Source organism: Natrix helvetica (assembly GCF_964273705.1).
Source record: "Natrix helvetica genome assembly, chromosome: 1".
Lineage (NCBI taxonomy): Eukaryota > Metazoa > Chordata > Lepidosauria > Squamata > Natricidae > Natrix > Natrix helvetica.
Window position 1 is genome coordinate 200775688 of NC_138548.1, and position 26913 is coordinate 200802600.

A 26913-nucleotide genomic window follows, 5' to 3' on the forward strand; every position below is an offset into this window, starting at 1 on the left:
GTTAGCTGCTAGGAAATGTGGCCTTTTCCGACCTGTTTGGTCTGGTGTGGAAGGAAAGACAGATTCCACCTTCTCATATGGAAAACAAAGGTTAACCTCAGTTTAACTGGAAAATCAGGATCTAGAAGACAGTTTTCAAAAGTATCTAGAAAATCCTGGCTTTTCTGACTTTCGTTAAGGAGACAACATTGAAAGTTATTCTCAATAATAGTTTTTCAGAATGAATGCCTCTTACCTTATTGAGCATCCTCTTCAAAGTGCAGGCTATGTTCTACATTATATGTTTTTGTACAGGCTGTATGTGAGGTCCAGCAAACCTTCACATTATCCTGTAAGGACTGAATATGATTTAGAGACTCCCCACCTATTCCATGCCACAATCTCAGAGGTTTCACATCACATCACACACATAACACACAAATCAAAGGGCAAAAAACCTGAAAGATTGATTTCTGCAAGGGGAAATTTGGATTCAGTTAGGTCTACGAAAAGAATAAGATTCAGAACCTGACTTTCCCAAAGGATATCTTGAAATGACAATCAAACTATCAGATTTTTATGCTTGTTGGAATCAGGTGAGTCCTTGAAGTTCCTATGTATGTATGTATGTATGTATGTATGTATGTATGTATGTATGTATGTATGTATGCTACGTAGCATAGAAATTTGTGCTGTACCTAGCTTTTTCTTATATTTCCATTTAATGTACATATTCAGAGGATGAACAGAGAGAAATTACATTTTTCAGTTTTTGCCACTCTTTCCCCAAGACACCTGGAATTAGATGTTGTCTATATACTGTATTTTGTGTTACAAATTCCATTACCTTGGGCAGCAGTTGACTGTGCTGGTTGAAGGCTAGTTGAAGTCTAGCATGGACAGTCTACAGCTTCCAGAGTGGATTTGTTTTAAAGCAATCTGTGTAAGAAAGGAGTTGTGATAAGCAGCTACTTGTCCAAGCAATATCTCATTGATTTGCAATTTTATTAATCCTTTTAATAGTAGATTACAACTGGACCTACATCTCATTAACCTAAATCAGATTAGTAAGGTTCTACGTTTAGGCAAGAAATGCAGGTACAGTATAGGGTTTCCTGCCTAGGCAGGGGGTTGGACTAGAAGACCTCCAAGGTCCCTTCCAACTCTGCTATTTATTGTATTGTATTGTATTGTATTGTATTGTATTGTATTGTATTGTATTGTATTGTAATAGATTACAACAAATACCTTACTGCTTTTCTTTTGGTCCAAAACAGACATTTTGGATAAGCAAGTGTCTCATTATGTGGCATCGTTTGCCTTTGTTTGTTTGTCTGTACCATTTGGTATGAAAGATATATATTATTCTAATTATTTTAGTTAATAACTGTTAATAGATAAAAAGCATAATTTTATCTAATTTAAATTTCTGATGCTCTCCATAGGAATTTGGGAATGTGTAATTCAACACACCTGAAGGTACCATGCTGAAATTCTAATATTTTATAATAAAAATATCTTTTTTTTTAGATCAGGCATGTGTCTCTGTGTGTGTGCGTGTGCGCGCGCGCATGTATAAAAAAATCCAACCTATTTCCAGCAGAGGCCTTCTTGGAAACCCATAAATAGTTCATGAAGGAATGCTTGAAAGAAGGGAAGCCCTTTGTTTTTAAAAATGAAAAATTCTTTTCCATTGTGAGTATGTGCTTGGCCTCCTCTAGTTTCTGAACAACATATCCTGGTTTTCTTTCCATTCAACCACTCCCCATTTTCAAACTTAAAAGTAAGAAGCTTGTTACTTTCAGAAGATCATGCCAGACTAATCTTATTGCATTCTTTGACAAAGTGACAAAATTAGTGGATCAGAGGAATGCCGTCGATATAGTTTACTTGGACTTCAGTAAGGCATTTGATAGGGTAGACCATAACCTACTACTAGATAAAGTAGAAGAATGTGGGTTAGACAGCATCACCACCAGATGGATTCGTAACTGGCTGACCAACCGCACTCAACGTGTATTCCTCAATGGAACTGCATCTACATGGAGGGAGGTATGCAGTGGAGTACCCCAAGGCTCTGTTTTGGGCCCAGTACTCTTCAACATCTTCATCAATGATTTGGATGAGGGAATAAATGGGGAACTCATCAAATTTGCAGATGACACCAAGCTGGCAGGAATAGCCAACACTCCAGAAGATAGGCTTAAGATACAGAAGGATCTTGACAAACTTGAACATTGGGCACAATCTAATAAAATGAAATTCAATGGTGAAAAGAGTAAGGTTCTACATTTAGGCAACAAAAACGGAATGCACAGGTACAGTATAGGTGGTACCGTGCTCAATAGTAGTAACTGTGAGAGGGATTTTGGAGTTCTAGTGGACAATCATTTAAATATGAGCCAGCAGTATGCAGCAGCTGCCAAAAAAGCCAACACAGTTTGGGCTGCATCAATAGAGGGATAGAATCAAGATCACATGAAGTGTTAATACCACTTTATAATGCCTTGGTAAGGCCACACTTGGAATACTGCATTCAGTTTTGGTCCCCACGATGTAGAAAAGATATGGAGACTCTCGAAATGCAGAGAAGAGCAACAAAGATGATTAGGGGACTGGAGACTAAAACATATGAAGAACAGTTGCAGGAACTGGGTATGTTTAGCTTAAGAGAAAGAAGGACTAGGGGAGACATGATAGCAGTGTTCCAATATCTCAGGGGTTGCCACAAAGAAGAGGGAGTCAAACTATTTTCCAAGGTACCTGAGGGTAGAACAAGAAGCAATGGGTGGAAACTAATAAGGAGAGAAGCAACTTAGAACTGAGGAGAAACTTCCTGATAGTTAGAACAATTAATCAGTGGAACAGCTTGCCTCCAGAAGTTGTGAATGCCCCAACACTGGAAGTCTTTAAGAAGATACTGAAACGGTATAGGGTTTCCTGCCTAGGCAGGGGGTTGGACTAGAAGACCTCCAAGGTCCCTTCCAACTCTACTATTGTATTGTATTGTATTGTATTGTATTGTATTGATGTTGGATAGCCATTTGTCTGAAACGGTATAGGGTTTCCTGCCTAGGCAGGGGGTTGGATTAGAAGACCTTCAAGGTCCCTTCCAACTCTGCTATTGTATTGTATTAATGTAAGAATGAGTTGCAGCAAGTACGTAAATTTCCTTTCTTGCTTCTTCCTGGTAGTTGGCTATAAGGAGGTTGCTGTTTCTAAGTATTGGCATGAACCCCATAATCTTAAATAAAATGACTTGCTTCTTGGTTCTTTTCCTTGCCTTAAGGTCAAGTGAACTTTGCAGACAAGGATGTCTGAAGATGCTTTCACCATATGATACGCTGCTGTACAGGTAGTCCTCGACTTAAATTTGTTGATTAAAGCATTCAAATTCAGCAGAAGACTTTTAACTGAAATTCACCTTTATATTCATAATATAACACAACACATAATAATATAACATTTCCTTTTGTATTAAGTGCATTGTTTTCTGAACCCCCTTAAAATATTGATTTAGGAAGTTATTCTGAATTCCAGAAAGAGTAACTGAGGGGCAGGTGGATGGTTCTTTCAGCATTCATGAGTGAGGCTTGACACGAGAGTAATTGCTCAGCCTCAACCTCTGCAAGCATGGCCGGTGGGCCTGAGAATCAGAAGGTGTGACTGAGTCTCTACAGTGGTTTTGCTGAGTTGGGGTTGGTGGGTTTGCTTTTACCTTGATTACAATTTACATGCTTTGAATTGATATGAATGAACGAATGGATCCTAAGAAACATGTAATATTTTATAAAGTGCTTTTATGAATTTGAGAAGCTCTTATTTTCATCACTGAAAACTAAGTATGGATCTACATATAAATGCAGGTAGTTATAGTGTGTAGTGGGAAACTAAGACAAGCAATATTACTTAATAATTCACCCCCATTGTTGTCCAGTTAAGACCTCGCTATGCATTGAGCCCCAGTTTCCTTTTGACTGATGTTTAGATCTGTTTTATTTGACATTTAGATTATTCTAACAATACAGATTGCAAGAAGAAAGAAGCCTGGTTCAGATGCTCTGCGTACTAAGACCCACAAACATACTTGTTATACATACTTGGTGTGTAATAACATACTAATTTTAGGTTATTTCTTTACACTTAGAAGAGTCATAGTGAAGTTCAGCTTAAGTTTTGAAAGAATCTTTGCAGGGTTGGTCAGTTGCAGTTGTTGGATTTGTCTTAGAAAAGGCTCAGATGACTGCATGCAACTTAATTCTACTGACTTTAATACAGAAGGCCTGGCCTGTTAATTTTATCTAATTTTTATCTAATTTTTAAAATGTTATTGTCATATTAATTGGGTTTGTTTTTTTGGATATTTATCTAATTTCCTTTTAACTTTTGTGATATGTGTTTTTTAATGTTGTACGCCGCCTTGAGTCCTTTGGGAGAAGGGCGGCATATAAATCCAATAAAACAAACAAACAAACAAACAAAACAGAAGGAGACTTAGTACAACTTCTATCTCTGAAAGACCGTGAAAACTACTCTATTTGCAGGCACAGTGGCCCACTCATCCGTAAGCCTGAAGCAGCTAGAAACTCTTGTCTCTCTGCAGGTGTTATCCCAAGCCAATTATTTTTAGCCTGGACATCTACAAAGTTGTTCTACTGCCAGTAGGTATTGGCATGTAAGAAACAATGTGAGGAATGCTGCTGCTGTTCCAGGCTGGGAGATAGTGATTTCCTAACATAAATCAAACTTGGGACACTTGATGCTCCTGAAGTGATGATGGATGAAGACTTGATATTAAAATGGCACTAAACCATTTTAGAGAAATCACCACTGCTGATTATTGTGGAAAAAAACACGAGGGAAGAAAAATCACAGCTCCAAAAAGGTCAATTTGGGAATCTGCTAACTTGGGTGATTCTTCTTAATGCCCATTGTGTATAGACATAGAGCCGCAATCTGCAGGAATCAAAATAATTGCTCTTAAGCAGTAGCTGTACCAACTGCCAAATAATGACGTAGAAGTATACTTTTAGAAGTACAGAATTTCTTAGGCAGCAGCATTTTAAGGGTATTTTAGGGAACGCCAAGATGTAATTCACATGAGGTCCTATATATATATATATATTGCCCTCTGCTTGTGCAAACCAACTTATTGCTATTAACAGTTTAAGAGGTCATGAAAAGGATGAAAAAAAAAATAAACATTTTCTAGCTTGATTTAGTAATTTATTCTGTAAATATTGGTCAAAATAAAGAATGCTTCTTACTCCTACAATATGCTGTTGTAGTACAGTATAAACTATTCTATCATGGCTTTCTCCAACTTGGTGTCCTCTGGCTATGCTGGGTACATATAAATGGAATTTTCGCTTGAGTTGCTCTAAGAATGGGTCTTAGGACTCTAGGACTTTCCTAAAGCACTAGAAAGGCCAGGGACTGATGGTATTTGTAACTGGACTAAAGGGCAGAATAGCAATATGGTAGCAGCACCAGCAAGAGCACAGTCATCTCTTTTAGTTTCTAATTGCTTTTGGTTTAAGTTCTCACAAAACTAGGAAAAGCAGTGGTCCCTTATAGCCTGTCAGTGTCCTCTGTGGGCCTGAGTTTCCCCAGAGTGGATAGGCCCAGACTCTTCAGCCCCTTTTGGGGGATTTGCTAGGCAAAATGGATCAATACAATTTTTCAGGGGCTTGAGATATGGATTTCCATCTTTTGGAACTCTCCAAAGTGATTCTAACCCCATCAACTTTGGGGATGTGACCCTGACTATGGCACAAGGACATTGCACATCAATGGAAGTTGTAGGAGAGAGGGGGAGTTTCCACTCAGCACAACTGTCATCCTTTCTTCCCTCAAGAGCATACACAAGTTTTAGCACATACCCTTTTAAGCAGATGTATCACAATTAGGACACTCATCCCAGAGACCCTTAGCTTAGATTATAGCAAATGATACAAGACCAAACCATCGAAACGGTGGCAAAAGTGAGACTTTCTGACATAAATAGATATTCAGGCAGTTGCTTTGCTGAGGTGATCCCTACAAAAGGAGGGCCCAAAGTATTTTCCTAGAGAACTGATCTTTACAGAAAGGAAAAAGGCATCCAGTCTTTGAATACAAATATATGCAGAGAGGGTTAAGTTTAACCTTGCAGCTTCACTCCTCCCAGCTCTGATTAGAGAAGTACTTAATGGGCAGATGAGCCTCACATCTTCAGATCTGGATAGGCTGCAGGATATAAATATTAAATATTAAATATGAGCCAGCAGTGTGCAGCAGCTGCCAAAAAAGCCAACACAGTTCTATGCTGCATCAACAGAGGGATAGAATCAAGATCACGTGAAGTGTTAATACCACTTTATAATGCCTTGGTAAGGCCACACTTGGAATACTGCATTCAGTTTTGGTTGCCATGATGTAGAAAAGATGTGGAGACTCTAGAAAGAGTGCAGAGAAGAGCAACAAAGATGATTAGGGGACTGGAGACTAAAACACATGAAGAACGGTTGCAGGAACTGGGTATGTTTAGCTTAAGAGAAAGAAGGACTAGGGGAGACATGATAGCAGTGTTCCAATATCTCAGGGGTTGCCACAAAGAAGAGGGAGTCAAACTATTCTCCAAAGCACCTGAGGGTAGAACAAGAAGCAATGGGTGGAAACTAATCAAGGAGAGAAGCAACTTAGAACTGAGGAGAAATTTCCTGACAGTTAGAACAATTAATCAGTGGAACAGCTTGCCTCCAGAAGTTGTGAATGCCCCAACACTGGAAGTCTTTAAGATGTTGGATAGCCATTTGTCTGGAACGGTATAGGGTTTCCTGCCTAGGCAGGGGGTTGGACTAGAAGACCTCCAAGGTCCCTTCCACCTCTACTATTGTATTGTATTGTATTGTATATAGAGGGCTGCATCTACACTAAATACATCCAGGCCCCATTTGGATTGCAACTACTTCATCGGAAGTGGAAAAGCCAGCAAATATAACCAATACCCCCTCCCAGCCTAGCAATCCATACATTTATGCCCATTAGAACTTCAACACATAATTATGCAGAATGAGTCCATCTTCACTGCATCTATATCCTTTATACTTGAAAAGTGCAGTCTAGAAGGGTGCACAAAAATAATACCGCACTCGCGTTCCAAGTCAAATTGTATGAGTCTGGTAGGCCAGGTAAAGTGGAAAAAGCATTTTCAGATGCCTCTACAAATTACTTTCCCTCTTCCCAAATCCTCCACTAATTAAGAATTCTTCATTTTTGTATTTACCCTCTTCCAAAAATAATTATAAAAAGAATTATAAATTCCTTTAAAATATAAAACTTTAGAATTTATTTGAGCAATCTGCAGCAATTATTCTCATCTACGCTAGTCTTTGAAATGTAAGGGTTTTTTTTTTGCTAGACTAAAAACAATCATGCAGGAGGAAACTGATCACAGCAGGGTGTGTTGTGTGCAAAGTCCTGTCTCCAGTTGCCTGAATATATAATTTTAGACCCTGCCAAAAATATTAAATGGAAAAGTTCGTTTTTAACCTAATGACTTTCTTTCCAAATCGCTTGCTTTTAAAAGAGGCAAGGAGATCAGCAGGAGAGATACTTGAGGCTCATCCATGCCAATATCATAAAGCGCCCCTACAGCCTAACCCTAATTATACCTTGGCATTGAGATGGTTCAGTGCTGTTCTCTGCGCCCAGTTCAATGTGTGTTAATTTCAAGGCAAAGAATAGAGGGGTTCTCCACCACCGTTTCTCCTCCATCTTGCATCTTCATGAATTGTGCTCTTGAAAACCAGAGAGGAATGGCTCAATAAAAGTTGGGGTTACTAAGAATGTTTTTAAAGGTTCCAGCTGTATTAATAATATCAAGTAGTTGTTGTTCCTATGGCTAAAATACTATTTCTTGATAATACTTGAGTATGAATGAGGACATGGACTCTCTGTCCTCCACCTTCACTCTTCTGAGCAGCATTTAATGTCCACGATAGCACACTGCATGCTGCTAGCCTGTTGACCAGTCCTTCCTCTCTCCCTCTTCACTACAAGAGAATAATTTTAGAATAAATTATTGGATATAGAGGCGGGGACAGAAAGGCAAATTCTCCTTCTGTTCCGTGCTGACCTTCGCTAATACATCATTCGTTTCCACCAAAAGTTCAATGGAAATGCACAATACTGCACTGGCAACAGAAAACAGTTCAAGAAAATTGCCCCAGATTATTTAGCAGCTTCTAACTTGAGTGACTGCAAGCCACCCACACCCCTTATGTGTGTGCTCAGAACTGCCTCTTCCTATTTTTCAGATTGGAAATTGTCTTCTATTTTCCAGGGAAAACACTACTATAATGCTGGAACATCTTGGACTGGCTTCAGCATACCTTAGCAAAAGGTTTCCTACTAGCTGGAAGCTTCTTTGTGAGGAGATATCCTCAGCAAGCTTTAAGTGGTTGCTTTCATGCCATACCAAGGTTCAAGACAGGTTCTGAGTGTGAATAAATAGTAAGGTGTGCAAGGACACAGCTTGTAATTTCTAGGTCTTCCAGAAAAAAATAAATACAGGGAACAGTGTAAAAGGTGTACAGGTTTATTTCCAAAAAATGGCAGTGTCTGTTAATTCTCTTTCCCATACATCCCTACATCTCATTCAAAAAAATGGCATCTTCCATACCCACTAACAGGTTATGCCAAACTCTTCCCCCACACCTACCACTCCCAATTTCCAGAGGACTTCCAGGTGAAAGCAGAGCAAGGGCTTCTCCCTTTCCCCAGAAGGTCAGATGCCAATCCCATGGTTTCAGCTTCCAGCCACCAGAGCCAGTGGGGAACCACAAGAAGCTCAAAGCCAGCTGGCAAGTACCCAAGGGCCGCCTGAGCCTGGCCCTGTTCATTCCTTAAGGAAGAAGTGCATCTTGTCATTGATGTTCTTGCGCTCAGGGTTAAGGCGCTTAAGAATCTGTGCCAGTACATTGACAGTCTGTTCACTGCTTAGTCCAGTCTTCTTGGTTTGGAATTTCTTTAGGAGATCCTTAGTAGTCATGGGCTTGCGAGTCAGATACCGGCGCACAGCATCTTCCGTCAGCTGTACATCACTGCAAAAAGGAAGCAAGTTAATGGGCCAATCCAGACACTAGCTATAGCTCTAATTCTGGAAATAAATTCACAAAAGATCATTTCCGTGTATCACTTACTTTGGGAAGTCAACACCTTATTGTGTGAAGAGCTATATTCGGCAATTTGTGCATAGTTCCAAGTCAACCAAATTTGAGTTGCAGATATCAGGAAGGCACCAGGTTAGAAAAACGTATTCTAAACCTTATTAAACACTTCATATGGCTTTATGCTACATTTTGCACAAAGAAACCCATTACTATTCAAATATTGTTGGTGTTTCATGTATCTGCATATCAGTAATATAGGTTTAAGTAGTCTTTTGATAGTGGGGCAAAGTACCAACAAGGCACATTGTGAAACACTGGAAAATGAATGTACATCTTTGTTTAGAATGACAGAATTAAAAAAGGTGAGAAATTGTACTGGCTTAACACAAATTATAAAAATCTTTCAGATAATGGTTATTTTATTAAAATAGGATCTTAACCCTTTAGGAATATAAACAAAATATGTTCCAAAAGAGTAACTTTACCTATACCACTTTCGGGGGGGAGGGAGAACCTATCAAATATATGCTTTTACAATACTGTTTCTCACCAAACTGAATATAATCAGGTCTGGTTAGCACTTGGATGGGAGACTTCTATGGAAGCCAGAGCTCTAGACAAGGCTGAGAAATTGGAAAAATATCCTGAAAGGAGGCAGTAGCCAATCATTCAGTACTGTTGACAATGTTTTTTTCATTCTTCATCCTTAAAAATGTTACTGGATTTTTTTTTAAAAGATGATGTTTATTTCTGAATGTGACATGCATACCATGTCCTCTCATGTTTTTAATACCATATTTACAATATAGTGTATAGTATTTTCACTACAGATACTATTTCAGTTTATGAAACATTAATAGGCAATTGATGACCAGATGCCACACAGTGGCAGATAGTTCAGTATCATAGAAGTGGGCAAAGCTGGGTTTTTTAAAATTTCGTGCAATGAATGTTGTAGAATTGGTTTTACAGAGGATTTTTGGGAAAGTTTACAGATCAGTTTTTATATCTCATGCTTCAGTATGGCAAGGAAATCATACTGTTAATTTTCAGCAATGATCTACAAACAAATCTCTACAAGTTATAATGAAAACAAATCCCAGGAAAACAGACTAATCGTGGTGCTGGAAAGTAGATGGGGGTTGAATAGAACTTGTGACTCCTCTACGTCGGTCACTAAGCTAGGATTCAAACAACAGGATTTCTCTTTGCTTTTCTTAGACTTGATCCTAGTATGAATTATTTGGTTTGAGCAAAGTGCGATGTATAACCTCTACCATTTATTAATCATGTTTTAAAACAATGCATACTTTCATATCACCAAATAATATTATTGGCAATATTTAAATACTTGCTATAAATGCCTAATGTGTATTTGATGAAGTTTAAGTGTTTTAACATTTCATACACATTGGATGTATATTTTTATTTTTTATTTTAGTTATTATTCCAACACCACATAGTAGTCTCACTTCCTGGCTCGGGACCTAGTTATTTGCGGGATCGCATTCTACCCCACACATCCCTGCGACCAATCCGCTCTCACAGAGACGGACTCCTCCGGGTACCTTCCGCTAAGCAGTGCGGGCGGGCGGTGCCTAGGAATAGGGCCTTCTCTGTGATGGGCCCAACCCTCTGGAACGACCTCCCCCCCCGATATTAGAACCACCTCGGATCTCCGCTCCTTCCGCAAAAAACTCAAGACTCACCTGTTTCGACTAGCCGGCCTGGCCTAATTACTCTCCTGGATGGCTCTCTAAATTTTAAATTTTGGGGTTTTAAACTGGTTTTAGGATTGTTTTTAATTATTTAATCAGTTTGGGTTTTATATACAGACAGTATGTGTGCGGTGTTTTGTCTGTTGTTCTATGTCATGTCTTGTTGTTTATACATGGTCTGTACACCGCCCCGAGTCCCTACGGGGAGAGGAGGCGGTCTATAAATCTAATAAAACCTAAACCTATTTCTGCTCCCTCGTAGCTATTCATATACTTACCCACTACTGGGCGTTGATTTGCCTGACACTGGCTGTGGGGTAGATTTCCCAGATGTGGTGGCAGCCTGGGCTCCAGCATCCATTTTCAACCTCTTAGCTGCTGGGAGTTCACTGGATCCTGCCTGTCGTTTGCCTGTCCAAGGCAAACAAAGTCAGATAAACTTCAGAGCTACACTACAGAAGCAACTTCTGATTTGCTCTCTCCTGGCAAACAATTCCAAGGACAAGTGGAAGAGAGTTGCTGTAGAAGGAACAAACAACCTAGATTCTTCTGCTAGCTTTAATTCAGCCTCAAGATATGATTCTGTTCAGTGCCAGAGATCTTGAAAACTCATTACCACAGAAGAAACTTCGCAGCCAGAGACAAATTTGTTTTCCTACTCCAGTATCTGAACTAGAATTAAGATTTTTAAACTTTAGTTCAATTATCCATGCTCTGAAAACCATTCTGAAGGGATACTTTGGACCTCACACAAGTGAAGCATCTTGTGAGATTCAATAAAGTACAAAAGCTTCCACCAAATAAAAAATCGCTGGCAATGTTGTCAGAGTTACGTTAATTTTAATATTTTTAATTTAAAAAACTCTTTTTAGGCTTACATCAAACTGAACAAAGTCCAGACTATTTTCACGAGTAGCCAAAAGGTGCAATATTCACAAGCATTCCAACGCACATCTCCCAAATAATTTTCAGGGAATGCACAATTCCAGTCACTAGTGGCTAGATGAAATACAAAGATTGTATTACTAAAAGACACAGAAAAAGAAGCAGATAGTTAAGCAGGCTTAAAGACTTAACTACTGAACAGTAGTGCTTGGTTGAAGTAGATGGCCTGCACATTTTCAAACTGTGTTTCTGTAGGCAAGCAGTTGAAATACTTGCTTTGAAAAGGAATCATTCACCATGGCTTCCCAAAAATACGCTGAGTTTAGAGGGTATAGACACCAGCAAAGAGACAGACAAGGTGAAATTCCCACACATGGCCCTACCTTGCTCCAGCTTGTTGGCTGCAGCCCGCAGCATGGATGAGGTGCTGCCGGCATCCACCAAGGGGGTCCCTGGACGGCTGTTCCCTTGTGAGCTGCTGGCTGAGCCCTTGCGTTCCTTTTTGGGAGGAGTCTTCTTTTTCTGTGAAGGTGTCAGGAGGATGGGCTCAGTTATGCTCCCTTGTTCTACCCAAACATGCCTGAGCCTCATACTGTGATAAAAAGCCTCTTGAGTAGACAGAACATCAGCAAGGACTACTCTGTGAGGGGCAAAATGAAGCTGATGCTGGAAGAGGCCCTTCACCTCAGACAAGTAAGGAAGCAGCAGCAAAATAACTTTTGTGCTGTGGAATCCAGAGGGCCAATTTATGTTAGTCAAACAGCTTCTACTAGGACACATTTTTAAAACCTCAACGCCAAAAACATAAGCCAGGCAAAACGTTTTATAAAGGAGTTGCTTCTATCCATTAATTTGCAAAGCTATCAAGCAAACCAGACATACAAGAAGTACAGAGCTGTGAAAATAATTTGTAGGGTTACCAACTATTCAGTGAAGTCAGGGTTTGTGCCTGGTTCACAATATGCAAATATAGTTGCCCATCCAGCTGAGCTGCAGTGGTAGAAACAGAAAGGGGACTGTCACTCTGGCCTTTGCCCTTGACAAAAGCTCTGTTCTAACTGCAAGCATACTGGAAGCGTTCTGGGGTTCACAAACCAAGTAAGAGAAGCAGAGAAGAGATGGGATGGGTTCCTGGAGATGCCAGGAACAGTAGCTAGCCTTCCTGCAGGAGGCAAGTTCAATGCTAGCTACCGTATTTTTCGGACTATAAGACGCACCAGTGTATAAGACGCACCAAGATTTCAAAGAGGTAAGTAAGAAAAAAAGTTTTTGCCTTCCCTCAGCCCCCAGCAGCTCTCTGCAGGCTTCAGCAGGACTGGGGCAAGGCAAAAAAGCCTCTGTTTTTGTGAAAAAATGGCCCGTTTTTCACAAAAATGGAATGTGGGGGCGGGGCTTTGGGAGGCCAAAAATGGCTGTATTCTGCATAAGATGCACCAACATTTCCATGTTCTTTTGGGGGGGGGGGGGAGGTGCATGTTATACTCTGAAAAATCTGGTACCTCCTCTTCTCTGGGCAAAAGAAGCTGCCTCTGGAATTACCGTCATGAAGAGAGCTGAAGACGCTTCGCTGTCAATGTCACTGTCCTCTGAGGTGTCCGACTCATCACTGCTGTCTGCAAAGCAGAGTCAAGAAATCAGTGGGAGCTTTCTCTCCTATCTTCCAAGGCCACCAACCACATTGACATGAGGGTGCTGAGCTGCTAGTGGCTCACCAGGCCTCTCAAGAAACTGTCACAGCTGCTGCGAAACTGCTGTGCTCCAAAATATTCAACTTTTCCTCAAGCTACCAAGACCAGAGAAACCACCCGGCAGCTCCAACTCCCAAAGCAAATGTTGCTGGAGGTTTATTTCAATGGTAAAAGAGTTGAATTCCACAAGAAAAACAGAATTTGGAAGCTGATATAAAATCAGGCAATTTAAAAAACACAATTTGCTCTCCTTCTGTTTCTTGTCAAAGCATAAGGTTTTTGGAAGGCTGAATTGTATGCTTCATACTATGTTCTGGATTTCTATCAAGTCATACCCGAGACAGTTGTATTTTCACTTTCCCAAGCTTGATTTATACTTCCCTTTCCCGAGCTCCTATCCCATCCAGCTTCAGGCTTCATCACCTTTCTTTTTCTTTTTGTCCTGTGGAGTAGGGACCTTCTTCTCCTCCTCCTCTTCTTCTTTCTCCTCTGCAGGCTTCTCCTCCTCACTCTCTTCACTGCTCTCACTTGCTTCATCTATACCTGAAAAACAGCATGGCTTGGATCATGGAGGAATCAGATTTTTCTTGACTTCAGCTTTTCATTTTTTTCATTCAACTTAAGAGCACAGGCCCCCATTGGTTTCCTTTGCCCTGGATGAGGAATGCACTTCTCCATTCATTAGCATCTGTGGCTTCTTTTGGCAATAGAGTGGCTCTCAACCACCCATCTGGCCAATATTCGCTCTAAACATAAGCCTTACAGGTCAGTGATCTAATGGGGATGCTGCTACTTCCCTGAGATTTTCTAGGGAAACATAATTTAAGAAATAGAAGTAGAGATATAAGGATCTTTAAATAAAGGATCCTAGGCAGCTTTTATTCAATCCTCAAGGTCTTTTCCAGAAAAAAAAAGTGACTCGTCAGCTAACCTAATGTGTATAACAGACATATGCAAACTGCACAATAACTCCAAAGGGCTAACAAGTCAGATGTAACATTGCACCCACAGAATGATTCCCAAGATGCAATGCCTTGAAAATAGAGACTATGTCAATACTTTTGCTCATTTGCATAACTGCTGCTGGTCTGATTCAGCCACGTACCTTTCGGGGTGTCTTCTTTGGCGACTTTGGGCTTGCCGACTGCTTCCTCTGCTGAGCTGCTGTAAAATGACAGAAGAAAACCCAATTCTAAGCAAAACAATATACCCTATAAATTGGCAGTAGGGAACACAATCTATTCTCAGAAAAAAAAAAACTCATGAATTAGCAGCATACCCAATAAGGCATCCTCCAGATGGATGGGACTTCCAACACTGCAAAAGCAGATGCTGGAGGAGGAGCAGCTAAGCCACGTGAAGAGTAACCGTGCAATTGGGCAGAAATTGTTTGCCCTCTTAGGGGAACGTACCTTGATCCATCAGACATGTAGTCTACTTCCTGGCCCTCAAAATCTCCATCATCACTGTCTTCAAAGGCTTCGTCATCTGATCCTTTCTTCTTTTTCTTTTTTTTGGTAAGCGGTGCTTTCTTCTTGGTTTTAGCAGGCTTTTCACCTATGGAAGGATGCCCATAGGATCTATTTATTTTCTTACAAAAAACATTTCAAAGCCAAAATCTATAAACCACTTTGCCCAGGGGGAAAACAGCAGCAAACACAAATTCCAAGCTATTGTAGAGAGATGGTCAAAAATGGCACAAGACAAAAGATAAACCTATCTTTATGCAAACCAGGACCATCACCTCCTCCTGGATCTCAACAGCAATCGAGACTGGGCCTCTTCTCAATATATTTTGGCTGCACTGTCTATGAATTCTGGGAAATAATCCACTCATCTGGAGAGCACTCAACTGTGATAGGAACTACTTTTTTCGATCCCAACCTCTCCCCCCTCCCCTCCCACATGCCGCACCATCAGTATCACTGAACTCGCTGTCATCCGAACTCATCTCCAGTTCATCTTCCAGGTCATGGATTTTTAGATCGCTGCCTTTCTTTTTGCCTTTCTTCTCTTTCTCCTCCTCTTCTTCCTCACCCTGATCCTTCAGTCGCCGTTGCTGCATGATGCTGAAGTGGTTTAGGACTTTGTTTCTCCTGCAGATGAGGAGGATCAACCAGATGGTCTGTTAAAATCTACTCGGGAGAGAAGAACTACTTGCAAAAGCTCTTGCAAAAAAACTTGTTTCCAGCTACCATACTTATAGGGCAGCCTAGATGTGAGGGAACTGGTTCTGTTTTGGCTTTTTAAGAATGATAAACTTGTAGAAGATGAAAAATGAAACTGGCATCATCAAACACCTTGATTTTACTCCATGCCATAGAAGAAGGATCTATAGTAGCGGTTATTGTTTTAAAACAATATTAATCAAGTGTATACATTTCCCATCTTACTATTTAAGTGACTCTGATTGGTTTACAAATACTGTATAAATCATAAAATCTATACAAAAGTATCCTATATATCCTTGGTGTTTGAGTATATTACCGATTTGTTTACAAGTGGCCTTTCTCTACATGCTGCTCTCCAGATATTCTGAAAATGCAACTCCCAGCATTCCAGGCCAGTAGGGGTGATTGTCTAAAACAGTGTTTCTCAACCTTGGCGACTTTAAGCATAGCTGGCTGGGGAATTCTGGGAATTGAAGTCCACAGGACTTAAAGTCGCCAAGGTTGAAAAACACTGGTCTAAAAGGCTAGGCTTCAAAGAACTGCACTGCAAAGAGCTGGTGTTGCATTGCAGCTAAAAGCAAAAGCTCTGATTTAAATTTACCTGCCACAATCACAGTACTTAAAGTAAGGGTTCTCATTACAATTCCTTGCTAGAACAGGAAGGTCTATTTTACAGGTGGGAATCAGGTTGAGGAAGGCAGTCCTAGCCTTGCAGGCCTTTCTGGGATTAGTTCCTGATGGAGCATGGGCAGGAAGATTATCTTCCAACTCTCACCTTTCCCATTCCTCCTCAGCTTCCTCTGCAGTCAAGGTGCGATGCTTGGCTATAGGTGTAAAATTATACCAATTGTTGACTGGGAAGGCTTCAAAAGCACCATCTGGACACTGAGTAAAGATGTAATAGGATGTGTTTTCAGTCACACCACCCTTTTTCACTCCTTTGAACCTGAGTGGGGGAAAAATACACACGTGGTAACTTCAGGATTTAAAGCTGAAACTGTATGAGATGGCCAGGAAGAGGGGAAGACAATTGTTTCGCACAGACAACTTCATGCATTCTGCCATCCTCTCTGAGTAATTCCCTCCTCAAAGTCTGGAGTGGTCCTAACCATTTTCCCAGCAAGGAGTAGAGGGGGGAAAATAGCCCACATTCTAAAGCAGGGGTGTCCAAACTTGGGAACTTTAAGACTTGTGGACTTCAACTCCCAGAATTCCCCAGCCAGCTCTGCTGGCTGGGGAATTCTGGGAGTTGAAGTCCACAAGTCTTAAAGTTCCCAAGTTTGGACACCCCTGTTCTAAAGCAAAGGCCAAGACTTGTAATATCAACCACTCACTTGCGCCCTGCCTTGCCATTGACTTTCAGGAGCCAAGGCTGATCCTCAAGTTTGAATTCCTTCAGAACAATGCCATATTTCTTGCGCCTTGCTTCCTCACGCAGCTTGCGGTTGAACTCACTGCCAGCTCCAGATTCTGGCATCTCTTCTTCCTGATAGATCTTCTTATTGCTGAGATCTCGCTCCATCTTTGCCTGAGGAAGATCAGGAGGTAAGGGGACCAGGAAAGTACCATTTCCTCAAAGGAAATGGAAGGATAAAACTATTTTCTCAGCACATTAATACCATTTTTCCATGATGTATGGATTCCCAAAAACTCTAGTTCCCTGAAATACATATGTAGTACTTTAAAGACGTACAATTCTGCTGCAATCAGTTATTTCTGAAAATGATGAAAAGTATTCTACCGAAGGAACATGTATGTGCAACAGGAATCTCCATCGCTATGAAGGCCAAGGATCTGGGCTAATGAGATGTTTGTTAACACATCTAACGTATTTTCTCCTGATGCCCCAATTTAAGACTTACATGGCTTCCAAATGCCTTTTTCACACACATCCATCATAATCTGTAATCTTGATTACAGCAAAGATTCCTAAATGCACACATTTAATAAATGCATAATGCAGCAGCACTAGATTTTTTTAATTGTAGCCTTTCGTAGGTCTCTGTCGTTCTTCCACAGGAGACTTGCCAAACTCTCCAAACTTGCCAAATAAGATATGCAAATGAAACTTTTTTGTTTTGGTGGCTGCTTGGATTAGTCTGTACCGTTTTCTTGGCAAGATTTTCAGAAGTGGTTTTCCTGGGCCTTCTTCCTAGGGTTAAAAGGAAGTGACTGGCTCAAGATCACTCAATTTGCTTTGTTCCCTAGGCAGGATCAGAACTCTTATTCTTCTCGTTTCTAGCAAGATGTCCCAACCCAGTGCTTCCCAAATTTTTTCTTCCATTACCCAAAACTCTGCATCAGAAAGTTCTTTTTATCTCTTAGTAATTTGCCCAGGTTTGGGAAGCACTGCCTTAATCATTACACCAAACTGCCTCTCAAGGTCAAATAATAGGTTGTCATGCATCTACAGGTGAAACTCGAAAAATTAGAATATCATGCAAAAGTTCATTTATTTCAGTAATGCAACTTAAAAGGTGAAACTAATATATGAGATAGACTCATTACATGCAAAGCAAGATAGTTCAAGCCGTGATTTGTCATAATTGTGATGATTATGGCTTACAGCTCATGAAAACCCCAAATCCACAATCTCAGAAAATTAGAATATTGTGAAAAGGTGCAATATTCTAGGCTCAAAGTGTCCCACTCTAATCAGCTAATTAAGCCATAACACCTGCAAAGGGTTCCTGAGCCTTTAAATGGTCTCTCAGTCTGGTTCAGTATGAATCACAATCATGGGAAAGACTGCTGACCAGACAGTTGTGCAGAAAACCATCATTGACACCCTCCATAAGGAGGGAAAGCCTCAAAAGGTAATTGCAAAAGAAGTTGGATGTTCCCAAAGTGCTGTATCAAAGCACATTAATAGAAAGTTAGGTGGAAGGGAAAAGTGTGGAAGAAAAAGGGATGACCGTAGCCTGGAGAGGATTGTCAGGAAAAGGCCATTCAAAAGTGTTGGGGACTTTCACAAGGAGTGCACTGAGGCTGGAGTCAGTGCATCAAGAGCCACCACACACAGACGGAAACTGGACATGGGCTTCAAATGTCGTATTCCTCTTGTCAAGCCGCTCCTGAACAACAAACGACGTCAGAAGTGTCTTACCTGGGCTAAAGAAAAACAGACCTGGTCTGTTGCTCAGTGCTCCAAAGTCCTCTTTTCTGATGAGAGCAACTTTTGCATCCCATTTGGAAACCAAGGACCCAGAGTATGGAGAAAGAATGGAAAGGCACACACTGCAAGATGCTTGAAGTCCAGTGTGAAGTTTCCACAGTGTGTTGATTTGGGGAGCCATGTCATCTGCTGGTGTTGGTCCACTGTGCTTCATTAAGTCCAGGGTCAATGCAGCCGTCTACCAGGAGATTTTGGAGCACTTCATGCTTCCTTCCGCAGACGAGCTTTATGGGGATGCTGACTTCATTTTCCAGCAGGACTTGGCACCTGCCCACACTGCCAAAAGCACCAAAACCTGGTTCAATGACCGTGGGATTACTGTGCTTGATTGGCCAGCAAACTCGCCTGACCCAAACCCCATAGAGAATCTATGGGGCATTGCCAAGAGAAAAATGAGAGACATGAGACCGAACAATGCAGAAGAGCTGAAGGCCGCTATTGAAGCATCCTGGTCTTCCATAACACCTCAGCAGGGCCACAGGCTGATAGCTTCCATGCCACGCCGCATTGAGGCAGTAATTGCTGCAAAAGGGGCCCAAACCAAGTACTGAGTACATATGCATGCTTATACTTTTTAGAGGTCCGATATTGTTCTATGTACAATCCTTGTTTTATTGATTGCATGTAATATTCTAATTTTCTGAGATGGTGGATTTGGGGTTTTCATAAGCTGTACGCCATAATCATCACAATTATGACAAATCACGGCTTGAACTATCTTGCTTTGCATGTAATGAGTCTATCTCGTAGGAGCTAAGGGTGATGAAACGCCGCAAGAGATGCCTAGAGAGTCATTGGAGATCCTCCCGTTCCGAATTTGACCGAACACAGGTACGAGCCCAGTTAAGGACGTACCTTGTGGCATTGAGAGCGGCCAAACGTCAATATTGTGCCGCTCTCATTGCATCCACAGAGAACCGCCCTGCCGCCCTGTTTCGGGTGTCCCGCTCCCTCTTGTTTCAGAGGCCGCGGGAGGCCCCTTTACAGGGTAGGGCAGAGGAGTTTGGGAAATATCTGCAGGATAAAATCGCTCAAATCCGGAAGGATTGGGTCCCTGTCAGTGGTCCAATGGAGACGTCCGAGGCGAGTCTTGAGACACCGATCTGGGAGGAGTTTGACTTGGTTGCCATCGAGGATTTGGACAGAATGCGTGGACGACTGCGACCCACCACATGTTTATTGGACCCGTGCCCCTCCTGGCTTGTACTGGCATCCTGGGAGGTTACACGTGACTGGCTCCTAGGCCTAGTGAACGCTTCGTTGAGTGAGGGGTCTCTCCCGGCCTCTTTGAAAGAGGCGGTGGTGAGACCCTTGCTCAAGAAGCCTTCCCTGGACCCTATGGAGCTGGCCAATTATCGTCCTGCCTCCAACCTTACCTTCTTGGCAAAGGTTGTAGAGAGTGTGGTGGCTTATCAGTTTCCACGACATCTGGAGGAAGATGATTATCTAGATCCGCGCCAGTCCGGCTTCCGACCCGGGCACAGCACGGAGACAGCCTTGGTCGCGCTGGTAGATGATCTCTGGAGGGCCAGAGATAGGGGTTGTTCCTCTATCCTGGTCCTATTAGACCTCTCGGCGGCTTTTGATACCATCGACCATGGTATCCTGTTGCACCGACTGGAGGGGTTGGGGGTCCGGGGCACCGTTTTGCGGTGGTTCGGCTCCTACCTTTCCGGTCGGACGCAACGTGTGTTGGCAGGAGAGCAGAGGTCGACCCTAAGCCCCCTTACTTGTGGGGTGCCACAGGGGTCGGTCCTCTCGCCACTCCTGTTCAACACATATATGAAGCCGTTGGGTGAGATCATCCGTGGTTTGGGGGTGGGATATCATCTGTACGCTGATGATACTCAGCTGTACATTTCCACCCCGAACCACCCCAACAAGGCCGTCGAAATGATGTCCCTGTGAGTGGAAGCCGTACGGGTCTGGATGGATGGCAACCGACTCAACCTCAACCCCTCCAAGACGGAGTGGCTGTGGGTACCGGCTCCCCGGTTCAGCCAATTAACGCCATCTTTGGCCATCGGGGGCGTTCAACTCGCCCCCGTGGAGCGGGCGCGCAATTTGGGCGTCCTCCTGGATGCCCGGCTGTCCATGGATGACCATGTGACAGCCGTGGCAAGGGCGGCGTTCCACCAGGTTCGCCTGGTGCGCCAATTGCGCCCCCTACTGGACCGGGACGCCTTACGCACAGTCACTCATGCGCTGGTGACGTCTCGCCTGGACTACTGTAACGCTCTCTACATGGGGCTTCCCTTGAAATGCACCCGGAGGCTACAGTTGGTCCAGAATGCGGCCGCGCGGGTAATTATGGGGAGTTCTAGGTACTCCCATGTGACACCTCTCCTGCGCGAGCTGCACTGGCTTCCTGTGGTCTATCGGGTGCGTTTCAAGGTTTTGATAACGATCTTTAAAGCGCTCCATGGCTCAGGACCTAGTTACTTACGGGATCGTATCCTGCCCCATACATCCCTGCGACCAATTCGCTCGCACAGAGAGGGACTCCTCCAGGTGCCGTCCACCAGACAGTGCCGAGGGGCGGCGCCTAGGAGTAGAGCCTTCTCTGTGGCGGGCCCAGCCCTGTGGAATGACCTCCCCCCGGATATTAGGACTACCTCTGACCTCCGCTCCTTCCGTGTAAAGCTCAAGACCCACCTATTTCAAGTAGCTGGCCTGGCTCAACCATAGTTTGAACATATCGCTCCTGACGGGTTTTTATTTTCGTAATTTATTTAATTTATTTAGGGGATTTTAATATTGTGATTTTAATTGTCTCCATCCATTTGTCCACCTCCGCTTTGTATACGTCTTTGTATACGTCTATATTATATGTATGTCTGTCCATACTTGTATTTTTATGTTTTTATTGTACGCCGCCCCAAGTCCTTTGGGAGAAGGTGCGGCTAAGAAATAATAATAATAATAATAATAATAATAATAATAATAATAATAATAATAATAATAATAATTATTATTATTATTATTATTATTATTATTATTATTATTAGTTTCACCCTTTAAATTGCATTATTGAAATAAATGAACTTTTGCACAATATTCTAATTTTTTGAGTTTCACCTGTATTATTTGTAATTATTAAATATATGAAGCAGTGGTAGGATACGACTGGTACGCCCCGGTATGGGCATACTGGTGCCTACTGGGAGCACCAGGTACCGTTCCAGTACGGTGCTCCGGAGGGCCCACCTGCCTGCCTGCTCTCCTTACTGCTATTTGAGCCGATCAGGGCACTTGCTCATGTGCACGGAGCGTACGGCGCCTGCGCATGGTGGGCGCCCGGCCCCGTTGCAGCATACTGGTTGCAACGGGATCTGGAACTCACCACTGATGTGAAGCCCTCACTTCATATATTAAAATGATCACAAGAAGGGAGAGCCACTACTGAAAGAGCGTCTTCTATAGTAGTGTCTGATCTTTTCAACCAGCAAAGTTTCTGAGGCTGCAAGCCATATGCCATAGAAGCATGCAGGAGATACTAAAGGCAAAGACAGGTAATTGGGGCCAAAATCTTAATGCTGGGTTTGTAGTATGCAAGATGTCGTTTCTTACTGTAAAAACTTTATGCACTGAATACAGGTTCCTACCTGGTGCCAGGTGGCGAAGTTGACCTTGTCGGCAGCATTGAAGGCCATAATATTATATTTCTTAGAGGTGGTTCTTTGGAAACAGAAAAGGGAAATTAATGTTAGATTAAGATTGGTGGCATCCAAATGCAACTCCTTCATTCAGCCACATGAACTCACATGGTGACTTTGGGCCAATAATGATCTTTTTAGCTCAGCCCATCTAACAAAATTGTTATGGGAACAGAACTGTAGAAGAAAATGCTACATAATTTTCTCTGACCTTTTCAAGAAAGAGACTCTTTCAGTTTAAATACAGAGCATAGAATTGATCTGTTTCCTCCAACAGGATGTAGGGTGAGTAGTGGGCCAAGATTTAAATCAATAAACAATAAGACTACTAAGGGCTCCGGTTACTTTTGATAGTTATATATTATCTCTGATAAATCTATGGGGGACATCTCATTGTTGCATTTTATGTCTTGGTTATGGGCTTCCCAAAGGCATCCAGCTAATCATAAGGGGCAAATGTGGAGACTAATTCATCTTTGGTTTTACCCAACACAATACTTCTTAGCAGCCCAATTGTTACATATAAAGGCCACTGGATCTGGCCTTTGCAGGGTGTTAACCACTACACATGTAAGACACTTATCTATGTTCTACTTCTCAAAAAAAGCTGCTTTGGGCAGAGGTTTGTCTGGTGGTCTTTGTACTGAGCAGATCATGGTTGATCTCCCAGAAGCTAAGCAGAGCTGGTCCTGAGTAGCACTTGAGAATTATAGACCTCATGACCAGAGGGGGGAAGTCAAAACACAACCCAGAAGAAGCCAGCAGCAAACTGCGTTTAACACTGCCAAGCAAACTGCACGACCTGTTGCTTCTGCATCAACTATAGCCTTGGTCCCCCCTGCAGGAGTTGGCTGACTGACCGTTATTTGCAGTACAGACATACTACACCCCCATTTTCACTTTACAGAATCCACTGGCTAGCCAGAGGTGCAGCTGAGTGATTCTGATTTGTATCTACTGTACATCAGAAGGAGAAGTTTTGTGAAGTAAATAACTTTCCTATCAGCCATGGTTCCAGACTGTGGTTAAGACTTAGCACTTCTACTTGAGTCTGGAGTGGTTTGAGGATCTGTCACAGGACATTCTGTACTGAGGGAGGGCTTTGTGTAGCTATAATGATCAGCAGACTGCTGGGGACCTATTGTGCCTGCATGCCATGTATTGAAGCTAGAGACTTTTTAGTATAAGTACTTGACACAATTGAGCCCAACATTTCTGTTGCTAAATGACAGTTGTACAGTGAGTTTTGTTCCATTTTATGATCTTTCTTGACATCATGGTAAATGAATCACTGTAGTTGCTTCAGTGAATTTGGGTTCCCCATTGACTTTGTCAGAAGGTCACAAAAGATAATCACATGACCCTGGGGTATTGCAACCATCATAAATATGAATCAGTTGGCAAGCATCTGAATTTTGATCATGTGACCATGGGATTGCTGCAACAATTGCATGAAAATCAGTCATAAGTCACTTTTTTCAGTACCATTGTAACTTTGAAAGGTCACTAAACAAACTGTTGTAAGTTGAGGACTGTACCTGTACTGGGTTGCAAGACAAAGTATAAGAGAGTACCAAACGTGTTACAAAATAATGTTGCAGGCTGTAAGAGAAAGCCTTTCGGAAATAACAATTTGGCTTGTCAACGTTGAGTTTCTGTGACCGTAGCATACAGATCACAGCTGCTAGCTAAAATGCCTGTCAGAGAAAACCTTAGTACACCTGTATGCCCCTCATTGCCATAAATGAGTTTGAGAATCATCCTTTTGTCGTAAGCTGTTATGTGATGCAGAGCCTTCCAGATCATTTAACTACTCCACATTGCAGAATCCTTTTCTCTCCTGACTTTTCATCACCCCAACCCCTCATCATTTCAAAACCAGAGCTGCAAGTAGCAGTTTGTTCAAGGTTGCTTAATTAATTGGCCAGTGTGGCCAATACATTTACACCTGAAATGGCCAAAGTAGCAAGCAACTTTTCTATTACTTGCAGTCTTGTTTAATGTTAAGTTGTATCTGACTGGATTACTACAAAATATAAAAATTATAAAAAAAGTTAAAAGAATAGAAATGAAATGAAATGCTGAGAGATAAAAATGTGTACTGACTTGGGAACCCGGACGACATATTCAGTTACTCCCTGGTTGCTGGTTCCCTAGAAAGAGAAAGAAAAGAAACTACATAAATACAAGAGGAAGCAGGTAAAAGAGACTGGCCAAGTTACATAAATGCATGTCAGTAGGACTGGTACGTGGGTATTAAAGGCACAGAGTTTAGCATTGTGAATATAAAATATGTGGTTATTTACCCAATATATTCTGTCCTGTAGAAAGTAAACAGCAGTATGGAAGGTCACAATTCAAAAAATAATATAAAATATCCAAGGATTAAGACAATATATTCCCATCCCAACAACAAGCCCACCCACTTATCAATAACTAAGATTGACCTGATGGCTGTTTTTAACAATCTCAAAAATGTATGGAAAGAGAAACAGACTTGTGCCGAGGAAGGTCTGTGGCCCACCCCATAGACCAGTGATGGTGAACCTTTTTTGGCTCACGTGCCACAAGTGGGGGGCGTGCAGGGGGGTTGTCTGCGAGCGTGCCGCACCCATAATGCAATGTGCGACCCCCCCCAGTGTGCATGCCTGCACAACAGGTGCCCCCCCCATTTTTACATGCTTTTTTCGCCCTCCCCAGGCTCCAGAGGCTTTATAGGAGCCTAGAGAGGGCGAAAAGAGCCTCCCCCGCTGAAAGTCACCGAAGTGACTTCCAGTTTGCTCGGAGGGTCGTTTGAAGACGGTCCCTGAAGCCTCCGGAGGGGGCGGGGGGGCTCTTTTCGCCCCCCCCCCCAGGCTCTTATAAAGCCTCTGGAGCCTGGGGAAGGCGAAAAATAGCTTTTAAAAACGGTGAACACAGTGTGCATGCGCGCTGGCCAGCTGACAGGGCAGCGCCTCGCGTGCCCTGACAAATGGCTCCACGTGCCATCTGTGGCACTCGTGCCATAGGTTCGCCATCACTGCCATAGACAATAGATATGGATTCACCATGAAATATCATTTACTTATTTGCATCCCACCTTTATTATTTTTACAAATAACTCAAAGTGGTGAACATATCCAACACATCTTTCCATTTTCCCCACATCAACAATGTAAAAAAATGAAGGCTGGCATCAAGTCAAGAAATCAAAACAAATAACAAATACAGCTACTTCTTTTACCTTGAGTTACCTGCCAGGACAGATCAGAAAGGTGAGCAAAAGATTTGTTCAGTTTCCCTGACCTAATATCTCCTCCAGATCCTTTGAGCCATGTTCCCCATACTTTTTCAATAAAATGGCCAAGGGCTGTGGGATCATGGCACTGCAGTAAAACACCTGAAGACAACTGGTTGGGAAGACTAAACCAGATGAAGTTCCGAGTGGAATTTTGGAGAGTGGCATTCTAATTATGAATAGCCTACGTGGCTTTACAGTATTCAGGATTCCATTCAGGATTCCAACCTCCTCCCCCAAGGCTTCTCAAAAATAATGTAAGAAGGAATCAAGATAAGCCTAGCCTCAAATGTAGTTTAGCCGTATCTCACTCTTGATAATAAGAACTCACCAAAGAAGTCATTTCTGATGTTGGAACTGGTATTCAACCAGGTTTCTTTTTCAACCGCAGATTCTATAGAAGAAAGAGGCACAGTCAGTTTTATGAAAGCCTGGGAGAACAAGTTAGCTGCAATAGCAGAAAAAGTCTAAAATGCCAAGTGAGCAAAGAAAAGCAAAGGGACGCTTTAGCTGGGATTGCCTCGAGGGCAAATTGCCTTTAAATAGAGGCTGGGTATGTTCAGAAAAAACCTCTGAAAAAGAAGCAAAGCAACACAGAGCTTCTGCTTTTTCTTTTCTCTTTTCCTCTAAGGTTACATATCGCAGATGGGCGGTGATCGTGTGTAGGAAGCTTCTTGCACCGAAAGATAACATTTCTATTTTTCTTTTAGGGAGCATTTTCGTTAAGAAGCAAATAACTTAAAATAGGTCATACGAACCAAACCCAGCCCGGGGACCCACCTTCCTCTCCTTCCTGGCTCAGATCTTTCCTCCTGAAAGGAGCTGGGAACTAGGATACCAACATCTAACTGGCTGGCAACTAGAGAAAGGCGAGCGAGAGAAGATGTGGAGACCTCCGAGCCAGGACGTCTAAAGCCCCCGCTAAGCCGCCTCGATTCCGGAGCGGCTAGAGACAAAAAGCGGGCACTGGAAGGATGTTGGGATGCATCGAGGAGAGGAAAAGATATCCAGGATTCAGAATGCCTTGATCGATCGGCAAAGGCGATGGCGGGATCCGCCGAGTTCTCCCCCCGCAGTCTCCCTTCCCTTCTCCGCGGACCCTCGTTCTTACCTAAGCAGTGTCAGCCAGATCCTCAAACTCGCATGCGCAAACCCTGGCGGCGGCTAAGAAGGAAGTAGGCGTTTTGGTTGCTAATAAACTTCCGGCAT

The 26913-nt window shown here is 42.4% G+C and overlaps 1 protein-coding gene across 2 annotated transcripts; it reads right to left on the reverse strand.

The window, feature by feature from the left end:
* Nucleotides 1-8546: 8546 nt before the first annotated feature.
* GTF2F1 (general transcription factor IIF subunit 1) lies at nucleotides 8547-26898 on the reverse strand. 2 transcript variants are annotated; one of them, XM_081961980.1, is made up of 14 exons: nucleotides 26816-26898; nucleotides 26036-26098; nucleotides 24534-24580; nucleotides 22377-22449; nucleotides 16931-17124; nucleotides 16372-16542; nucleotides 15340-15521; nucleotides 14838-14982; nucleotides 14531-14589; nucleotides 13849-13968; nucleotides 13277-13350; nucleotides 12121-12259; nucleotides 11131-11263; nucleotides 8547-9065 (listed from the first exon to the last, which is right to left on the reverse strand). In XM_081961980.1, the coding sequence occupies exons 2-14, from the start codon at nucleotides 26045-26047 to the stop codon at nucleotides 8861-8863; spliced, it is 1554 nt and encodes a 517-aa protein (XP_081818106.1). In that variant the 5' UTR covers nucleotides 26048-26098; nucleotides 26816-26898; the 3' UTR covers nucleotides 8547-8860. The 2 variants fall into 2 exon arrangements, with proteins under 2 accessions (XP_081818106.1, XP_081818107.1); XM_081961981.1 differs by lacking the exon at nucleotides 26816-26898 and adding an exon at nucleotides 26485-26792.
* Nucleotides 26899-26913: the final 15 nt, after the last annotated feature.

Coding starts and splice junctions, on each gene's coding strand:
- GTF2F1 (XM_081961980.1), bottom strand. Junction 14,590..14,837: donor TACATGTCTGATGGATCAAG/GTACGTTCCCCT, acceptor GTCATTTTACAG/CAGCTCAGCAGAGGAAGCAG. Junction 12,260..13,276: donor CTTCAGCTCTCTTCATGACG/GTAATTCCAGAG, acceptor ACACCTTCACAG/AAAAAGAAGACTCCTCCCAA.